Source organism: Lithobates pipiens, unplaced genomic scaffold (assembly GCF_037356315.1).
Source record: "Lithobates pipiens isolate NorthernLeopardFrog02 unplaced genomic scaffold, aLitPip1_a1.2 Scaffold_8, whole genome shotgun sequence".
Lineage (NCBI taxonomy): Eukaryota > Metazoa > Chordata > Amphibia > Anura > Ranidae > Lithobates > Lithobates pipiens.
The window spans coordinates 66480534-66501036 of record NW_027507903.1 but is presented as its reverse complement, the minus strand read 5'-3'; the positions used below and the strand labels follow the sequence as shown (position 1 = coordinate 66501036).

Sequence of the window (20503 nt, the reverse complement as noted above, 5' to 3'; positions counted from 1 at the left end):
ATAGAAAAGTAATCAGAAATACTGGTACTCATTATTTTTTTATACAGGTCGGATCGTTACATAAACTGTAGGAAAGTTTTTTCCCAATACAGTGTTCATTCGTTTATTTATAGAATTAAAAAAAACTCTCACACTCACCATACCTAGAACGAACTAACCAACAGTCATACTCGAAATGTTAACCAGCTTAGCAAGATATATGTATAAATAAATTGTATTGTACTGCATTCACCTTACATACTAATCAAGCTAATATTTGTACAATCAGAACAAAATAATTGTAAAATCAATAATTAATGTATATATACTTTTTGACATATATACCACATTGATTACTTTGTTCTGATTTTTCAGATATTAGATTGATGAGTATATAGGAAGATTGCAGCTTAGTACAATTATTTATACATAGTCATAGAATTAAAGAGCCACTCCCTTAAAATTGAGAATTAATCTTTGAGAAACATATAGGGGGCTTATCTGTTAATACTTAAATTTTGTGTATGTCTTACTTTTTTTTTTTGCAGCGATTTACTACTGCTTTAAAAAGAAGGGTCTTGGCTGGGACATGATTGGTTAATTAAATGAACACAGCTTCTCCTTACCGACTATGCTCAGTGAACATTCACTTTGCTGAGTGAAGAGTCTCTAATCTTATAGTAAATCCACCATAATTTCAACTGCAAATTATTAAAAGTGATCATTTTTAGGGTTTGCAGTACAAATCTTAAAGCAGAACTATACTGACCTTGGTTCCAGCAATGTGGTCCCCTGGAGGTCCCCGCCGGCCGCTGACATTCAAGTTGCCAACTTCCAGGTATCAATCTGCTTCCATTCAGTGACTGGGTCGATATGATGTCATCCCACATGAATGGGATTACAGTCTGCTTCAATATTACCAAATCTATACAGAAAATGACGCATGAGCTACTCACTGTACAAGGGCAGACAGGCAAGTAGGTAACTTTAAAGGGATTGCAAAGACATAAGGTTTTTTAACTGCATTCTATGCATCAAGATAAAAAGCCTTCTGTTTGCAACAGCGCCCCCCTAGCCCCCCCCCCCCAATACTTACCTGAGCCCCATCTCGATACAGCGATGTTGCATGAATTTCTCATCTGCCCGGAACTCCCCTTCTCATTGGTTGAGACAGCAGTGTAGCGCCATCAGCTCCCACTGCTGTCAATCAAAATGAGTCGGCCAATCAGGAGAGAAAGGGGGAAAGGCCGGGCCACGGCTGTGTGTCTGAATGGACACAGGGAGCTGTGTCTCAGCTCAGGTGCCCCCATAGCAAGCTGCTGGCTGTGGGGGCACACAGCAGGGGGAGGGGCCAGGAGCACAGAAGAAGGGCTCGAGAAGAGGAGGATCTGGACTGCTCTGTGCAAAACCATTTCACAGTACAGGTAAGTATTACATGTTTGTTATTTTTAAAGAAAAAAAAAAAGAGACGTTACAATCACTTTAATGCAAACGAGACAAAGCATGTCTCTTCTACACTAAAAATCCTTTTTGTTTACCTATTTTAATTTCATACATAAAGTTCCACTTTGCTACATCATCAAGATCAGCTCGGTCCCATGTGACTGACTGCAGTTATCCTTTAACTAAAACAAGTTAAGGATACATGGACTAGAGCAGATGTTCTCAAACTTCTAGTGCTGTGACCCCTTGATAACATTTCCCAAGTTGTGGGGACCCCTATCAGTAAAATTATTTTTGTAGTGTGGGTTGTCAGCACCCAAGGCCAGACAAGTAACCTGCGCCCCTAACACGCAGACATTTAGTGCTCCCTGAATCCCTTCCACTCGTACACTATTAAAACCCCTATGATACATTTTAGGATGCACCACTCTTTCTCTTTGTTCTCCTTTCTTTCCCTTTCATCTCTCTCTATGATAATTTCTTGTTTCTTTTCCCCATCCCTCTCTCTAGCCTCTTTTCCTCTCCCTTCTATGTATTCTCTATTTTTATTCCTTCTCTTACTTACTTACTCTCTTCACATGTGTTAAAAGTTTTGGAGTTTAGCCCTTTGGAAATTTTCTTTGTAAAGTCTGAATCGGATGTCAATGAAAATCGAACGATCGTTCCTCGTACAGAATTTTTATTCCAAATTTCTCATAGTGTGTACCCAGCTTAAGGGAGAATTATTCCAGATAATTGCATAGATAGTCTGGTCAAAAAAAAAGGCACAAGTCTATGTAGGTCAACAAATAGAAAAAAATAAATAAATAGCAAATAGAAGTCCTCCATATACAGAACCCAGAGTTGATCCAGAGGAAGGAAAAACAAAACCCTGTAATGCATGGTCCAATTTTCTCCAGGAGGGGGGGGGAGAGAGAGTTTCCGATCCCCTGAAGGATCCCTTGAAGTAAAACCAACATTCTCTGGATCAACAATCTCTGTTATACCAATGAATGTTTTAATCCAGATATATTTTGTGCATTTAATAATGCATTCAGAAGTCTCCTTGTAGAGTACAAGCTGGACTATGCATTTAAAGTTCAGGGAATAGGAAATCGTTTTATCTTTCAGATCTGTACATGACTTCTGCCTGCAGAAACATTTCTCTATCCTGCTCAGTTTTTACTTTTATCACAGTATATTCCATTTGCTGTAGTGATTTGATAATTAAAGTGGTGGTAAACTGCAGCATTTTTTTTTTTTTTTTTTTTTAAACCCTGCAAAGTAAAAGTATAGGGGCTGATTTACTAAAGGCAAATAGACTGTGCACTTTGTAAAGAGCAGTTGCACTCTGCTAGAGCAGTTTCTCAAGAGCTTAGTAAATGAGTCTGCTGATTTCTGTCATCCAATCATGTGCAAGCAAAAATGCTGTTCTTTTTTATTTCCCTTTCATATGATTGGGTATTCTTTTTAAAGTTAAACTTTACCTTATTTGCTAAGCTCTGGAGCCTACTGCGCTTGCAGAGTGCAACTGCACTTTGCAAAGTGCACAGTCTATTTACTTTTAGTAAGTCAACCCTGTATCGCATACTAGCACATTATCAATACTTACCTTAGAACGGAGCCTGTCAGATCTGACAGACGCTTCCAACTTCTCCCGGTCTTCCTTCCGGGTTTGCAACCTCCAGCCACCTGATTGGCCGCACCACAATGATGTCACTCCCGCACATACATGCGGGAGTCACGGACCGTGGTACGGAGCTTTGAAGGGACGGCACGGGTATACCTTCCTTTCAGAGCGCATGTACCGGTGACATCCCCAGCTGCATGCAGTGTAAAGATCTCCTAAACTGTGCAGGTTTAGGAGATATTCATAGTACTTTCAGGTGGGCCTCATTATAGGTTTACCTGTAGGTACAAGTTTAATGCCCTGTACACACGATAGGATTTTCCATCCAACAAATGTTGGATGTGAGCTTGTTGTCGGAAAGTCCGACCGTGTGTATGCTCCATAGAACATTTGTTGTCAGAATTTCCGCCAAATGTTTGAGAACATGTCCTCAAATTTTCCAACAACAAAAACTTGTCGGAAATTCCGATCGTGTGTACACAAGTCTAACGCACAAAAGTCCACGCATGCTTGGAATCAAACAGAAGAGCTGCACTGGCTATTGAACGTAATTTTTCTCGGCTCGTCGTACGTGTCGTATATCACCGCGTTCTTGACGTTCGGGAATTTCAGACAACATTTGTGTGACTGTGTGTATGCAGGACAAGTTTGAGCCAACATCCTCCACAGAAAAAAATGTTGTTGTCAGAAAATCCGATCGTGTGTACAGGGCATAAGAGAAAGGGTTTACTTCCACTTTAAGCATTGCTGGGAATGAGAGGTGCATTTCGGGCAGCACACATAAACCGTAAAAATCACAGCGCTAAAAAAAAGTTTGATTGTCGGCTTTTGTGTCAAATACATTTTTAAGTGGTTCCTTGCCTTCTGTGTGACTGTTTCCCTATGTTATTATGCCTTCACTTATATCCTTGCAATAGGAGTTACATATTTTAATATGTCAAAGTTTCATCTCCTGCTTGTTGCATTCGTGTTTGGCTAGATTGTTTGATATATTTTTTTTTTGCCATTGTATTATATATTTGTATACATATGTATAACTTTTGTTTCTATGATACTCTTTTTCCTTTTTACAATCTTTTTTTGCTGTCTTTATATATCCTACGTCTGTGTACAATAAATGTCTTTTTGGCAGACTAATTAGGCACATATTACATTCAGCTGTACCGTTTGCATGTAAGGGTAACTTTACAGGTGCATTCTGGGTTATGATTAAGCAATTTTTTTTCTTTTTTTTTTGCGTCAAATCTTTTTATTGTTTTTTAAGCAATTTTTTTTCATGAAACGCGTTAACCATGCTGCCATCCTTTTGTATCATGGGTCTGTGATATCCTTTGTGTGAATTTTAAATATTAAAGCTCATTTCTTTGGAAGTCTGGTCACTCTTTCTTCCATATCCACTGTGTTTCCCTATGTGCTATTCTATTTTTAATATTCACCAGCCTTTGCTGCATTTTTCCATCTGTCTAATGCCAAGTGCAGCTTGTCATTTGCAAATTTATGGGTAGCTAAATGAAAATGTATATTGGCCTTTTATTCATAATAGCAAACCATTTCTAACAACTTTCACAAAAAGCATCCGATTATGCTTTAATTGCAGTTTTTTTTTTCTGATAATTCTTGTAATATGTTTTCTCATGCTAAATGTCATAAGGCACACTGCAAGATAACTAGAGGTGCCAGAAGGCCTCCATTTAACAGTCTTTTGTTCATGTTTTGTAGCTGGAAGTTTTTTGAAGAGATGATTGAACCTTACAGACTCCACGAAAGTGCCAAAGATGTACCCACTGCTGAGAAAATAAGAAGAGAAAATCCATGGAAAATAACAGATTCTGAGATTGAAATGTTCAAAGAGAAGGTAGTTTATTATTATATGTCACAATACAACAGATAACTCTGATTTCCTGTGTCTTCAATAGCAGTCTGTTGGATTTGACCTAAGGAACACAGCAAGTGTATAATAACATTAACTAAGAGAAACTTAAACTTAGCTTTGGGAGACTATTTCCCATTGGGGCCAAGAACAAAATTCGAATCAACTCAATTTCTATACCGGTACATATGTTTTATGTATTCATTTGGTAGTATTTTATGTTTCACCTTGAAGAACTTGGTGCTACTAGCTTATGACACAGTACTTTCCACCTAACACTAACCCCTAAGCCTCGTACACACGGGCCAAATATTGTACCGTATTGGCCGGTTGAAAACAAACTGGCCGACATTTGGCCCGTGTTACTGCAGCCAGTCCAACAGAAGCCAGCCAAATGTCCAGCTCCTGTCAAAGGCACATGACCGAAAAAGATCTGCTGATTTGCATTCAATCAGGGTTCTTAGCTAATGGCTTAAGCCCCATACACACTATCAGATTTTCTGCAGATTTTTTTCCTTCAGATTTACCAAAACCATATAATATGAGTTCAAACCTTAGGAGTTTCAATTTGTATGCAATCGGGCAGGCCTTGCACTACATGGTTTTGGTAAACCTGAAGGAAAAACTCAGCAGAAAATCTGATAATTTGTATGGGGCTTTAGAGCGCTGACCATTCCGGCAAGCGGGTCCTGTCACAACAGAATAGCTCAGCGGTGCAGATCGCTGTAATAACATGGATTGTTAGTAAAGGATCTCCTCCCAAGCGCTTCATTTTTTTTATTTCATTCAGCCCGCTGGGTTGAACAAAAAAAAAACTGATAGTGTGTACTAGGCTTTACCCTTAGGCTGGCCATACACTATACGAAAAATCGTCCGGGCATTTAGTTTGTTTTTCGGGCAGTTAATGGGCACAAATTTGATTATCGTTGGGATGTTTTTGAGCCGAAAAAACGGAGGACCAGTTTGAAAATTTTCTGCCGAACGAACGATAAATTGAAAGGTTAATGTGTTTCCCATCCAAACTGTCTGCACTAGGTATATGTTAAAAAAAAATTGAACAAAAATTGATTTATTTATGGCCACTGAACGATTTAGTGGTCATTACATGATGGCACTATCGTTTGCTCTCACGGGCGAATGTTTGTTTTTTGAAAATGGGTTCGGCCAATTTTCATAGTTTATGGCCAGCATAAGACTTAAAGAGGAACTTAAACCATTGATTTAATAGTTTCCCAAAACTGTTTACATTTAAGGCACGCCATGATTGATAACTGTCATGGTTGCTTGTACTCTTAACAGTCAGGCCATTAAATGGCTGGTGTCATAAATGATCACATGTGCATAACCATAGCAACTGCAGATCAAACAGAAGCTACAGAAGCTAAGATGGCAGCTTTGTTGGCTGTAAAGGAGAGGGTGATTTAGTTCTGAGTTAACAATGTTATATTGCAAGTGCCGCTTTATGCATTGACATACCTCCTTAGACCCAGTCTGTCCAGACAGTATGGTCACCTGCTGACCTTGGCACCATCCACAGGCAGCTTAACTCTTCAATGAAACACAGAAGTTGAATCTGATGCAATTTTATTTCAACAAATTGCAGTACAGAGGATATTTTTTTCCGTCTTTTGTAAGTGTAAGAAGCCAATGACTTTCCTCAGCTTGTCTCTGTGAATAGCGACACCGAGATAACATGGAAGAAAGGAGGGTCCAACAAAGAATGAGCTAATTGGCATTACACAGGATGTCAGCATACCACAGACAAATGATAAACCGATGCAGTTCAATACAAGACCCTGGAGGACAATGGCATAATGTGCTAGTTTGCATCAGAGACTAACACATTATTAAATACTTACCTTAGAATGAAGCCCTCCAGCGGCACGCTGTCACCGCTAATAGGACTTCCATCCGAGTTTGAGTGCTTCAGATGCCAAGCAGTGATGACATCACTTCCGCGCATGCACAGTGGAGTCATGGACATGGCACGGAGCTCTGAAGGAATGGCACGGGTATGCCGTCCCTTCAGAGTGACATCACCAGCTGCATGCAATGTAAGGGGCGCAAACAAAAGGTGAGTTGGGGGAGCTGGCAATTAGATGAACCTTTGTCCTGCATGGGTAAAGCAGTCTTCATTTTAAAATAATTCATATCATAAAGTGGTTTTCCACCCCCCCCCACTTTTTTTTAGACCCCTACCTTCATGTTAGTGCGTTCTGCGCAGTTTAGATGCTCATGACTGCACATAATTTGCCTTGGAGAATGACATATATAGGGGGCCGGGGCCAAACAATTTCACTAAAAAAGGTAAATAAAGAAAAAAAAAAGATCCCTAATTGTGCAGAGAACTGGAAGAGGGATGGAGAGGAGGGATGATGAATTGGAGGGTGACTATCTGCTTTAACTCTAAAATCACAAACTTATCTTACTGTTGTCATATCCTACCAGTACTAACCTGAACTCTACCATCACTAGGAGTCTTTGCTCATATGGAAAGAGTATTTTTAGACATGTTATATAAAGTCAACTCGTGCTTTAGATTCCTCTTGTAGACCCCATTATCCCTGTGTTCTACATGGCCATAACTTTAAAGATATATACATAGTTACATAGTAGGGAGGTTGAAAAAAATACATAAGTCCATCAAGTCCAACCTATGTGTGTGATTATATATCAGTTTTACATTGTATATCCCTGTATGTTGTGGTCGTTCAGGTGCTTATCTAATAGTTTTTTTAAATTATCGATGCTCCCCCTGCCCACTGAAACCACTGCCTGTTGAAGAGAATTCCACATCCTTGCCACTTTTACAGTAAAGAACCCTCTACATAGTTTAAGGTTGAACCTCTTTTCTTCTAGTTTTAGTGAATGGCCGTGTGTCTTATTAAATTCCATTTTGCGGAAAAGTTTTATCCCTGTTGTAGGGTAATCAGTATGGTATTTGTACATTGAAATCATATCCCCTCTCAAGCGTCTCTTCTCCAGAGAGAACAAATTCAGTGCTTGTAACCTTTCCTCATAACTAAGGTCCTCCAGACCCTTTATTCGTTTTGTTGCCCTTCTCTGGACTCTCTCCAGTTAAACCCCCCTGGTGGTATTCCCGAGTCTGGCTCGGGGTGGACATTTTGTACCAAAAGCGGTAACCCCGAGCCAGACTCGGGACCGCATCGCTGAATGCAGGGAGAGGTTTACTTACCTTGTCCCCTGGATCCAGCGATGTCCCCCCGCTGTACTAGCGGCTCGTCCTCCGCTCGATGTATCACGGAGCCAATCTCCGTTCCCTGCGAGCGTTGCGACTCACGGGGACGGAGAACGGCACCAAATTCAAAAAGTAAAACACACAGTATACATACAGTATGATGTAAGCTTACAGATTACATTACTGTATGTAATTATTTCACATCCCCATTTGTCCCTAGTGGTTTCTCCAGTGTCCTGCATGCAGTTTTATCTTATAAAAACTGATCTTTCTGCCTGGAAACTGAGATTGTCCATAGCAACCAAAACTCTCCCTTTACATCAAAAATGGTTTTAGACCAGCTAGAAAACAGCGATAATAAATTAGAATCACTCGCAGAATTGAACGATAGCGATTTGTGGGGAGGTCCGTCATCAAATACTGAAAAGTAATGACAGTGACAATTCTGCAACTGAGCAAATTTCTGTGTTTTTGATTTGATTACATTATTGAATAATTTTTATTATTGTTATATTATTATTTGGTATAATTATTTATAGTTATTTATTATATGGTTTCATTTTTCAAACTTTATCATACCCGGGATGTCTGCTAGACTCTGGTTTGGACAGATTTAAGTGAGTTATTCCTAAAGCCCCATACACATGTACATGTAGTAGAAGGGCCTGCCTGATTGCATACACATTGAAACTCCTAAGGTTTGTCCTCATATTATATAATATATGAAATAATCAGATTATGGAGGTTAAAAGTACATCCTTCCTGAGGACTGGTGCCCAGAACTGGACAGCATACTCCAGGTGCGGCCAGACCAGAGTCTTGTAGAGCGGGAAAACAAATGTGTTACTCTCATGCAGCAGTCCTCTTTAGTTGTTTGTTCTACATTATGTGGCTATGAAAAAAAATTCACCAACTGGGTGGAACTAGGAAATCTTTTAGAGATATCTCATCACTGTAGCTCCAATTTTTTTTTTTAACGAGAATTCAGTTTAGGCATGGCAAGAGCAGCAGGTGAAGCAGATTTTTAAAATTGTGTGTATTTCTTATCGGCCCATGTTGGTTGCTAACTATTGAAACAAAATAAACCTGACAGTTCTGTAGATGGGCTATGATTTTGGAACAAGTCACACCATAATAAAATGTGCTGTATCTTACAAATTATTGTGCTTCCTTTTAAGATAATTGGGCTGTCAACATATTTTAGATTTGCATTGGGCACATTAACTTTGCGTCACAACGCTCCACACATTTACAATGTGTTACCATGCATTGCAGTAGCCAGTGTTATAATGAAAGTCATTATGTGCATTATAACACATTATGGTATGAACAAGCGCTTAGATATGCAAAACACGTAAGATTCTTTTGAGCTCTGCTGTTCCTTTCCTGTAACCACATTATGTACTACAATACTATGGGCAGTAAGATCCCATCCTAAAAGTCTTCTGCTGCAGTAAATTAACCTATCAAGTTTTACACGAGCAGGAGCCCGCATCACATCTATGAAGTGGTCAGTTTTTATTATATGCTGTTCTTCATTTGCAGAGTTACAGACAAGTAAGACTTAATGAACTTCTGCAAGAACATTCAAGATCTGCAAACCTCATTGTATTGTAAGTATGAGATTTTTGGTTCTAATAGTCTCAGTCTTCAGTCATCAAAGCACGCACAAGTTTGAGAATTTAGAAGTCTAAAAGCGCATACACACGATCAGACTTTCCGACGGGAAATGTTCAATGTCAGGCTATTGGCGGTAAACCCATCCGCTAACAAATGTTGGCTGTTGGATTTTCTGAGCGTGTGTACACAAGTCCGTCGGACAGAAGTCCAAAGTACAAACAAGCATGGTCGGAAGCAAGGAGGAGCCATAAGCGGTCGGTCTTGTAAACTAGCATTCGTAATGGAGAATTAACATTTGTGACGTGGCAAATTATGAAATCTCGAAATGCAGCACACATTCTCTTCTTCTTTAATGGGATAATAATGAAGCTGCTTTGCTGGTGATACTGATGGAGTTATTGTAAACTAATTTTAAAAGGCTTTTTTTTTCTAGTGATATCAAGAATAATATTATTATGCTTTTTTTATTTTTATCTGGGCAAGTTACCACAACACCATTATCCTGCAATTTTTAAGATCAAAGATACAACTATGTTGGTGTCCCTTGTCAATTTTTCATTGTATTTTTTTAAATGTAACTGCCTACTCCCAAAATGTAATTTGAAGTAAAACACATAGCCAAGTATTATTCTCCACAATTTTTTGATGTGCATTAAAATAAGAAAACAAATAAAATTAGCCATGCTATCTGCCAATAGAACTTAACCAAAAAGTGCATTCTAAGCATCCAAAAATATACAAAATATACCAAATCAAATAATTATTCAACCAAAAAATAATAATGTCAAAGCAATAACTGCGTTACTGCGTTACGTGTTACCTGCGTAACACGTTACCTCCTCCGATTCCGCAACATGTCTGGTTGACAAACGGCCGTTCAGAAACAAACTGAAAAGCACGAATTGAAAAGTGCGAAATAAAAAGTGCAAAATGAAAAGTGTGAAATGAAAAGCATGAATCAACGCTCACCAAACTTCTACTAACACAAAATTAGCAGAAGAAGCCCAAAGGGTGTCGCTAAAGAGCTGAAAAACAATGTAGTATATCACTACGTTCGTATTTGTTGGCAAAAAATTGTGTGGCCTTGTGTATGCAAGACAAGTTTGGGCCAATGCCCTTTGGACAAAAGTCCACGGTTTTGTTGGCCAACAATCCGATTGTGGGTACAAGGCTTATGTTTTAGGCTCCTTTCACACATGCGGACCATTCGCCCGTTTTTCATCCATCTGTTAACGGATGAAAAACGAGCATCAATGCATTCCTATGGAAAAATGGATGACAACAGATGGTCATCTATTTTCATCTGTTTTTTTGAGCCCTATTTTGATGAAAGCCCTATTGTTCATCCGTTCAAGAAAGGGATGGGACAAAAAAGTAATGTAAGCAAACAAACGGTCCGTTGTTCATTCGTTATTTCATTGGTAGTGTATGTAAAAAAAAACGATGAGCACGGATGAAAAACTAATGAATACTTCATTCGTTTTGATGTGACTCATGAAATGAATGGTCCGCATGTGTGAAAGTGGCCTAAAAAAACGTTAAAACAGAGAAATGGTATTTGGCTTTAATAGAATTTATTGTTATATAGGAGGTGTAAAGACTTGGTGGTTCAGGCAACAACAGTACTTAAATAAACTAGCATTGCACCGATACAGGTTCAGATATCGGTATCAGGGCTGATACTAAGCATTTGCGCAAGTACTTGTACTTGTGCAAATGCTCCAATACTAAAATCGATACCTTCAGACCCGGTTCACATATGTGCTGGCCGGTTTGCAGTGCGATTTCAAAGATTGGTCCTGTCCAATTTTGTTCAGAGGTTCAGGTGATTCCAATGTGAATTATAGTGTATCAGATATAGAAGTCGCATCTGAACCAGACTGAAAGCGCACAGGACTTTTTAAAATCGCACTGCAGGCGGCCCACTCATATGTGAACAGGCTGTAAAAACTCACTGAAATGCACATGAAAACTGATGTGAAACTGTCTTGGCAAGTGAAATCTATGTGGTTTTCCCATCGGTTTTCATGCATGTATGGTGTGATCGAGCCCTAGTGTCACATGACAGTAAAAATAGGTATCGGTAATTGGTATTGGTAAGTACTTGAGAGGAAGTATCGATACTTGTATTTGGTCTTAAAAAGCTGGTATTGGTGCATCCCTAAAAGAAACCCTAACGTTTCTAAGCCTACTGCCATATCTTTCGACATATTTAACTCATATTCATATTTATTTACTAGCAGCTTTTTGCAAACTGAAGTAGTTAAGCTACATTCACACGAAAGGAAAGGGCAAAGAATACCCAATCAAGGAAAATTGGAAAAAAACTGCATTTTTGCTTGCATGTAATTAGATGATGGGGCTTCCCCTCATTTACTAAGCTCTGGAGCAACTGCTCCTGCAGAGTACAATTGCACTTTGCACTGTGCACAGTCTTTTTGCCTTTAGTAAATCAACCCCTGTGTGTGCAGGCAGTGTGTAGAACTACCTGCAAGAATCAGTACTGTATGGCCGTGTGAGTAAAGCCTTAGTGCTACCATCCTCGTAGCTTCACATAATTCCTGAGGGTGGCAATGCTGTCAATCACTGAGGGGGTACAATGTGCCTACCTACCCTTTGGATCTGGTTGTGCTACCTGTCAAAGTCATCACCAGCTCCCACAGTATTGTGACAGTTGGGGGTGGAATATGAGGTCAGATGCAGTGGGAGCAGCAAAGTGTAGCAGGGAATAAAATAAGTTGCTTTTACCATAGTGGCAGTTGTGCAAATGTCTGAGCATTGAGGCATTTTCACAAAAGATTTTGCGTTTTCCATAAGTAGTATCTGTTCTCTTATATGGTTAAAGACAAATTTGAAGGTAGGAAGGATCACTTTAACAGTTTAAAATATAACTAAACTTTTTTTCTAATTTTGGACAGAATGGAGAGGGGTTAGAACACCTGTCTTGATTTTATTGCTGTCTGTGCTTCTGTAAGGGCGATTCCAACCCCCTCCCCCCCATTTGCCCATTTGTATTGTTTACCGCTGTCATTGAAAGTAAAAGTGAAAGCAAATCCCAAATTTTGGGTTGTCACCAGAGCAGGAATTGAGTTCCAGTTACCTTTTGGACAACCAGCAATTCTTTCACTTTGAAGGGAATTTCATCTTGTTTCCTATTTTGTCTGTGGATAGGAAGTGAATGGCGATCTCAGTGGGACACATATGGTATAAAAACATGCAAGAGTTATAACCTTCCCTTTGCTCAATCCCAAAAAAAAGTCTCATCTTTAGTTTTACTTTCAAAGCCAATGAGAAACCGAGGGAAGCAACATTAGTGGGAGGTAAAATCTACAAACAAAACCAAAGTATATTTATCATCCAAATTCAATACATTAAAATTACATTTAAAATGATTGTAAAGGTTTTGTTTTTTTAAATAACAAACATGTTATACTTACCTGCTCTGTGCAAGGGTTTTGCACAGAGCAGCTCTGATCCTCCTCTTCTGGGGTCCCCCGGGGGTGCTCTAGGCTCCTCCTCTTCATCAGGTGCCCCTACGGAGAGACGCTTTCCCTGGGGGTTCCTGTGCAGGCGAGCTCATTAGTCCTGCCGCTACATCCATTGACACAGACAGCAGGATTCGGCCCCACCCTCCACTCTCATGTCACTGGCTTTGATTGACAGAAGCGGGAACCAATGGCTCCTGCTGCTATCAATCTACCCAATGAGGATGAAGACAGTGGAAGCCCCTGTACACACGGTCAGAGATTTTGCCAACCAAATCCATCAGATTTTGTCCGTCGGATTTAGTCCGACGGATTGTGTCCGAAACTGTTGCATACACACGGTCGGGCCAAGTTGGCGAAAAATCCGATCTTTCAGAACGTGATGACGTAATTTCGTTACGATGGGACTACATTCAGGCTAGTAGTCAATAGCTTTGATGTAGGAATTTGATCTGAGCATGCGTGGCACTTGGTCCGATCAAAATGCTATAAACATGATCGGATTAGGTCCGACCGGCCCAGTTGGTCGGGAAATATTTCCAACATGTTGGAAAATTGGGTCGGACGGAGATTCGGACGGAATCCGTCCGATGCATACCACACACAGTCGGATTATCTGACGACACGGTCCGACAAGACACATTCCGACAGATTCTCCGACCGCGTGTACAGGGGCGAAGACAGTGGCTGCAATGGTCGGATTCAGGTAAGAAAAAGAGGGGGGGGGGTCTGGGGGCAGCTGCAGCACAGAAGGTTTTTCACCTTAATGCATAGAATGAGACTTCAATAAAACTTGAGACTTCACAACCCCTTTTACCCTGTACTTAAAGGGGTTGTAAACCCTCGCGTGACAGCGCCCACCCCCGTTTTACCCATCTAAGCCCCGTAATTCCCACGCCAGAGACGTGCTCTCGCCCTCTGCATGTTGTCTCGGCTCTTGATTGGATAAATTGATAGCAGTGCAGCCATTGGCTCCCGCTGCTGTCAAACAAATCCAATGACGGAGGTGCCGGGGTCGGGGCCGAGTCACGCATTCTGCATCTATGGACACAAATGCTGGACTCGGGAGCGCATCTGCATGGTAAAATTCCCGGGAGAGAGCTTATGCTAAGGGGTTATATGATACAGGGAGCAGCTACCAGCGCTGCAGGGGGGACCCCAGAAGTCAAGCATTGGGGCAAGTCTGTGCAAAACTAACGGCACAGTGGAGGTAAGTATGACATGTTTGTTATTTAAAAAAAAATTAAAAAAGGAACCTTTACAATCACTTTAAGTGGCACGTTTTTTACATGTTTTACAAATGTTACCATTCATCCCTATAGAAGGTACATTTTAATGGAAGATGTAACAAGCCTTTGAAATAGCAGTTTACTGTCTTGTTCTAATCTAGAACATCTATCAGCTAAATTCAATAGTCCTTCTCTCTGTAATATTAATGGTAGATTATTGATCAAAATTCTTGTTTTGTTTTTTTCCTATTGACAGGAGCCTTCCCATTGCAAGAAAAGCAACAGTATCCGATCATCTTTATATGGCATGGGTGGAAATTCTCTCTAAAAATCTTCCCCCTGTGCTACTGGTTAGAGGAAATCACAAGAATGTACTAACTTTCTATTCCTAACAATAAAACTTCACCTATCTTCAAAGTAGAGTGAACGTTCATTGTATTCAAAGTGCCTAACCGGATCTCTAAAATGTAAACTGTATGTAAAGCGCTAAAGTAAAGCCAGAAAAAAAGTTTTTGATCTTAAGAACAAATCATATTTAATATTATGTTCACTAAATTGATGAGTCTGCCTAATATGATCGTCAAAACCAAAATCTTGTTTTCAAAAGTGCAAATTACCATTGTTAAATTTTAATATTCTACTGCTTTGATAATATATTTTAACTGCATTCTTCTATTACATGTAAAGTGGGATTTTAGATCAGCTTTCTTTAATAGCATAATATATTCATTGTAAACTCTGAATTATGTTTTATATTTTTAGGATACTCTAGCTATATATGTATCCATGAGAATGCGAGCAGCACAATTATTAAAAGGCTGGCCTCTGAGAACCTTTCTTTAATTGAAAAAATAATCAGTATGCATGACAGACTTCTGATTGGCTCTTCGCAGTCACATGCAGTTCAGTGCAATAGTTTTTTTTTCTTTTTTATGGCAATACATACTCAGAGACATAAGAGGAAATTGTTATATGTTATCCTTCATAGACGGCATGCGCATTAAAAACTTTAAGTGCAATTTTCGATTTTTATCCAAACTGTAAAATCAATAAAAAAGTTTCACATTTCTACAGTAGATCCACTTTAAAAGCAGACATACATTTTAAATATGTGTAAAGAAAAATATATTTAAGTTATTTTCTCGAGCTCATTAAATCTTTAATTTCCTCTTGAGGCATTTTCGGTCTCACTTTTATGTTTACTATATTTGATTTGATGTTTTCCATCTAGAATGCATTGTAATACCTTCATTTGTCTTTCTGTTGAAAAATAAATCAATAAAAATAATAAAACCTGTAATTTGGTGTCTGTCATTAGTATGGAAAATAGCTGATTGTGGTTTACTGGAACATTACAAACACTGATGCCGCGTACACACGATAGTAATTCCGGCCAGAAAAAGACCGATGAGAGCTTTTCATCGGAAAATGTGGTCATGTGTATGCTCCATCGGAATTTAGCTGTCCCAATTTCCGCCAGCCAAAAATTGATGGCATGTTCTCAATTTTCCCCACAGAAAAACGTTCTATCGGAACAGTCGTGTGTATGCAATTCCGACACGGCAAAAATCACGCATGCTCAGATTCAACTACGAGATGGAAGCTATTGGCTACTGACTATTGAACTTCCTTTTTCTAGTCCCGTTGTACGTGTTGTACGTCATCGCGTTATAAATGATCGGAATTTGGTGTGAACGTGTGTAGGCAAGACAGCTTGAGCAGAATTCCGTCGTAATTACATTGGGAAAAACATCAGAGCTTTTTCCGATGAGAATTCCGATCGTGTGTACGCAGCATGAGGCTGCAATTCACACCTGAGCGTTTTCAGCTCATAAAACGCTCGTAAAATGCCTGGAAAACGCCCAACAAGCAAAATCCTATTTATTTCAATGGCACCTGTTCACATCTGAGCAACTTGCCACCTGAAGAAAAACGCCTGACAAAAACGGCTTAGCCTGGGTTCACACTAGCACAATCTCAGAGATCACATGTGATTCGCACCCGCACTGCAGGTGCCGATCACATGTGATGTCTGAGCAATGCGAGTTCAGTCATACTTTTGTATGGCTGAACTTGCATTGGATTCGCACAGAAAATAGTGCAGGGACAAGTTTTTCCCCCACACTAGAATCGGATCACATGGGTGTTCTCACCTATGCGATCCGATTCCTGTGCGAGTTTACAGTTCACACTGCGATCTGTGAACTAAACTGGGGGTATCATTAACTTTGTCAATGACACCTGCAGTGGTTCGCACAAGGCAGTGTGAACTGCCTGTGGGAGAGGAGCGATGCAGGAACCGGCACTGGAACCGCTCAGATTCTTGCATCAGACTAGTGTGAACCCAGGGTAATGGTCAGTTCACACTGCTGTGATGCGGGAATCACTCGCCTGTCTCCCAGCGTCAGTTTACACTGCCCTATGCGAACTGCAGGGAGCGTCAGTTAAAAGTTAATGACACCCCCAAATAAGTTTGCAGATCTCAGTGCGATCTATAAACTCAGACAGGGGAAAAATGGGACTTTAAGTGAGGCATGTGGTTGCAACAGCGCAAGTTAGTGAACAGTTTAGGATTTTATTGATTCCATAGAGTATAGACACACATGTCAAGTAAAATATGTTACAATGGTAAAATGGTAATACAGTACAAATAATCATGACAAAAATATCACAATATATCACAATATATAGCAAGCAATAACTTTCCAAAGTTCACTGTACACAAATCTTGAGTAAAATCGTACTTCATAATAAAACCTGCACCGCCTATGTGCGCTTAATCCTAAGAAAGGATATAAATTGTAAACTTCAAGTTGGTGAGACATTGAATCAGAACATGACATGGCAGCTCTACGCGTTTCATGGCTGGCAGGTCACTCATCAGGAGCTAGCACAAGATGGATCTATAAATGAAAAATATTGACTTGAGTAGTAGGGTAAAAATAATAATATAGGCTACGGTGGGGTAAAGCTCCCCGCAAAACCAAGGCCAGATGAACTCACTGTCATTCGTTTGATGATGGTGTACTGCTGGGCAACGCAAACCATCCAAAAATCCCTTGTTCTCCCCCCTTCCCCTTGCTTGTACTTACGATAGGGATGGAAATGTATGACCTTACTGGACCATATTTTCATATAAAGTCCCAAGGGATGGATAATTGACCTCACCAGGTCATGTCTACACTTAAAGTCCCTAAAAATATCCTCCACTTTAAAACTCAGACAGGAATCGGATCACATGGGTGTGAAGACCCATGCGATCCGATTCTGCGGCCGGAAAAAAAAAGATGCAAATTCAGCCATAAGATCACAGAGATCGCATGTGATGTTCACTGCATTGAGGTGCAAATCACATCCGATCTCTGACATCGCAGCAGTGTGAAACGCTCAAAAAACAACATGAGCTTCTGTGGGGCAGATTACAGGCGTTTTTCTGCTTTTTTCATTGGTGACTTGTACAAAATCGTGGCAAAATCGCTATAAAAACGTGCGTTGTTGAAACGCTCAGGTGTGAATGCAGCCTAAAGAGAGATCAACATGCGGATTCCAGCAGCACTGTCAATAATCTTTGTTCATGAGAAAGTAATATGAACATTGTGTTATTTTTAACAATAATTTATATTGCACTATGCACTGGTAGAAAACAACTTTCCTAAAGGCACTTAATTAAGAATTGAACAGGATACCATGCCTAAAGCTGGCCTTATACCAGTAGGGTAGAAATGAATGGGCTGCACACTGATGCCATCACCGATGCAGTGTCTTCTGTCCACCTCCTGCTCCAATGCATTTCAGCCCACAAAGGGTTTATTCTTGTAGACTTTCATGATCTCCATCAGTGTTCAGCCCGTTCATTTCTACTTGACAAACAGAGTGGGGTTAAGAGGCAAATTTGAAATGGCATAGCTACTATTGATTCCACAAACTTACACCAGTAACATTTTTGAAAAAGTCCTTTGATTTTCTAATAGTTGCTGGGGCCAAATCGATGATTATTTTAAATGACAGTAAAACTTTGGATTGCTAACAACATTTATGAGCAGTGTTAATTTAGTAGGTTAAAACGACTAAAACATTTTAGTCTACTAAATGAATACTATTTTAGTCAACTAAAATACGACTAAAACGAAAACAATTGAGATCACTAAAATACGACTAAAACTAAAAGCCATTTTAGTCAAAAGACCATAATGAGATTAAAACTAAAATGCCATTTTAGTCAAAAGACTATGACTACAACTAAATTGCAATTACTGAAATGTACTGGAGATTTTAGTCGACTAAAATATAGGACATTTTAGTTGACTAAAATGTACTGGAGATTTAGTTGACTAAATACAGCTAAAACTAAAACAATTGCAGAAGACTAAAATGAGACTTAAACTAAAATGCCATTTTAGTCCTAAGACTAAAATTAATACTGTTTAAAAGCATTTTGCAATACGATCTATTTAAAAAAAAAAATTCTGACTCGATCTGCAAGCGTACTGGCCACATCGGCACTACTGGCCACATACAGTACTGCATACAGCAGCACTCACTGTAGAACGATTTATCTGAGTTTCCATTGATTCTTATGGAGAAAATGGCTTTGATATACAAGTGCTTCGGATTAAAGCATGCTTCTGAAATAAATTATGGTCGTAATCCAAGGTACTGTTGTATAGTGACAAGGAAAATAAAAGAAAGATGTTTTTTCTCAAACAATCAAAATGTGGTTTTCACTCAGGAAAAAAAAATACTTGCAATGTGCATGTGCAACATAGAATTTGAAACATTGGCATGGCAAACAAACACATTTGTCTAGCTGTTTGCCAATTTTTCGAGTCCGTAGTGTAACTATCAAACGCTATGACAAATAGTTTTTTAGAATTTCCACATTAACCATGTGCATTAACATAATCCTCTAATGATAGGCATTTGTAGGACTTAAGCCCAGTATCCTGATCACACAAAACTTCATCCCTCCAAATCCCTCACAAATGACTTGACCAGGTTTTGGAGTAAATGGCCTTGATGGCCTTTTTATTAACAAATTATAAAATTAAATAAATAACTTCTTCATAAATAACCATTAAACTTTAATATACTTTTTTAGGGGTCATGGAGGGAAACATACCACTGTTCACTGCGAACAACATCTTTAAACTTTAGGCCTCCGGTTGGAAACCCCTGACTCAAAGGCAGTACCCAACCTTTGCAGTGACCTACCCTTTTTAACCCTTCTAGGTTAACCCCTCATAATCTGAAAGTACCAGAAACAACCCCCATCCCATGGATGGGTACAACATGTACCATACATGTAACCTCTCTCTTCACCTCCTCCAGCGACCCAACACTGCCAAGTCATCCTGACCTGTCCCTTACCCCCTTTTCAACCAACTCACAGCGGGTGGGTAGGAATCGTTTCCTCTTCCACTCTACGACTGATGTCATTTCCCCCTCTCCCTTCCTCTCTCCAGCCCTTAACCAGATCCTCCCCATTTCCTAAAAGGGGAAACACCGCTCTTAAAACGGCAAATGTGCTGTCCAGCACTGTCATGCCATCCCTGCGCCCATTTCTCCTATGATTAGCTCCAGGACTCTCTATAATTGTTTTACAAATCCACTTGGTTTTTTAATCCTCCCCCATTATAATCAGAAAATATCCAACAAGCAACCATTACTCCCCTCACTGTGGTGTGCAACAAACTTTTACTGGCAAAATTCTCTGATGCAGCAGGACGATACTTTTAAAATGTCCTGCTGCAATATTTTGAAAGCATTGCAACAGTTTAACAGTCCCAACACATGCAACAGATTCATATAGTTCTTATTTGCATAGAATTTACAAAGAGTTGTTATGACTGACCAGATTTAAAAATGCGTTTTGTATTTAATTCTTTGGTTGCTAGGATGCAGGCTGCCAGTGTTCTAGCAACAAGTGATATGGGCTGAACACTGACAGTAGACGGATCCTGATGGTGATGCTAAGAAACTAGTTCCCTTCCTTCTCAGGCATGTCTTCCATGTGATGGATAGCAGACATCAGTAAGCAGATTCCATAGCCTTTATTGGGCTGAATAGTGG

At 39.6% G+C, this 20503-nt stretch overlaps 1 protein-coding gene across 3 annotated transcripts in view; it reads left to right on the top strand.

Moving 5' to 3' along the window:
* SLC12A1 (solute carrier family 12 member 1) overlaps nucleotides 1-15734 on the top strand; it is a 198370-nt gene extending 182636 nt beyond the window's left edge. For all 3 annotated transcript variants that reach the window (XM_077471959.1, XM_077471960.1, XM_077471961.1), the window contains exons 25-27: nucleotides 4751-4886; nucleotides 9646-9713; nucleotides 14691-15734. In XM_077471959.1, the coding sequence (XP_077328085.1) occupies nucleotides 4751-4886; nucleotides 9646-9713; nucleotides 14691-14826 (340 nt within the window). In that variant the 3' untranslated portion in view covers nucleotides 14827-15734. The remainder of the gene's footprint in view (nucleotides 1-4750; nucleotides 4887-9645; nucleotides 9714-14690) is intronic.
* The last annotated feature ends 4769 nt before the right edge of the window (nucleotides 15735-20503 follow it).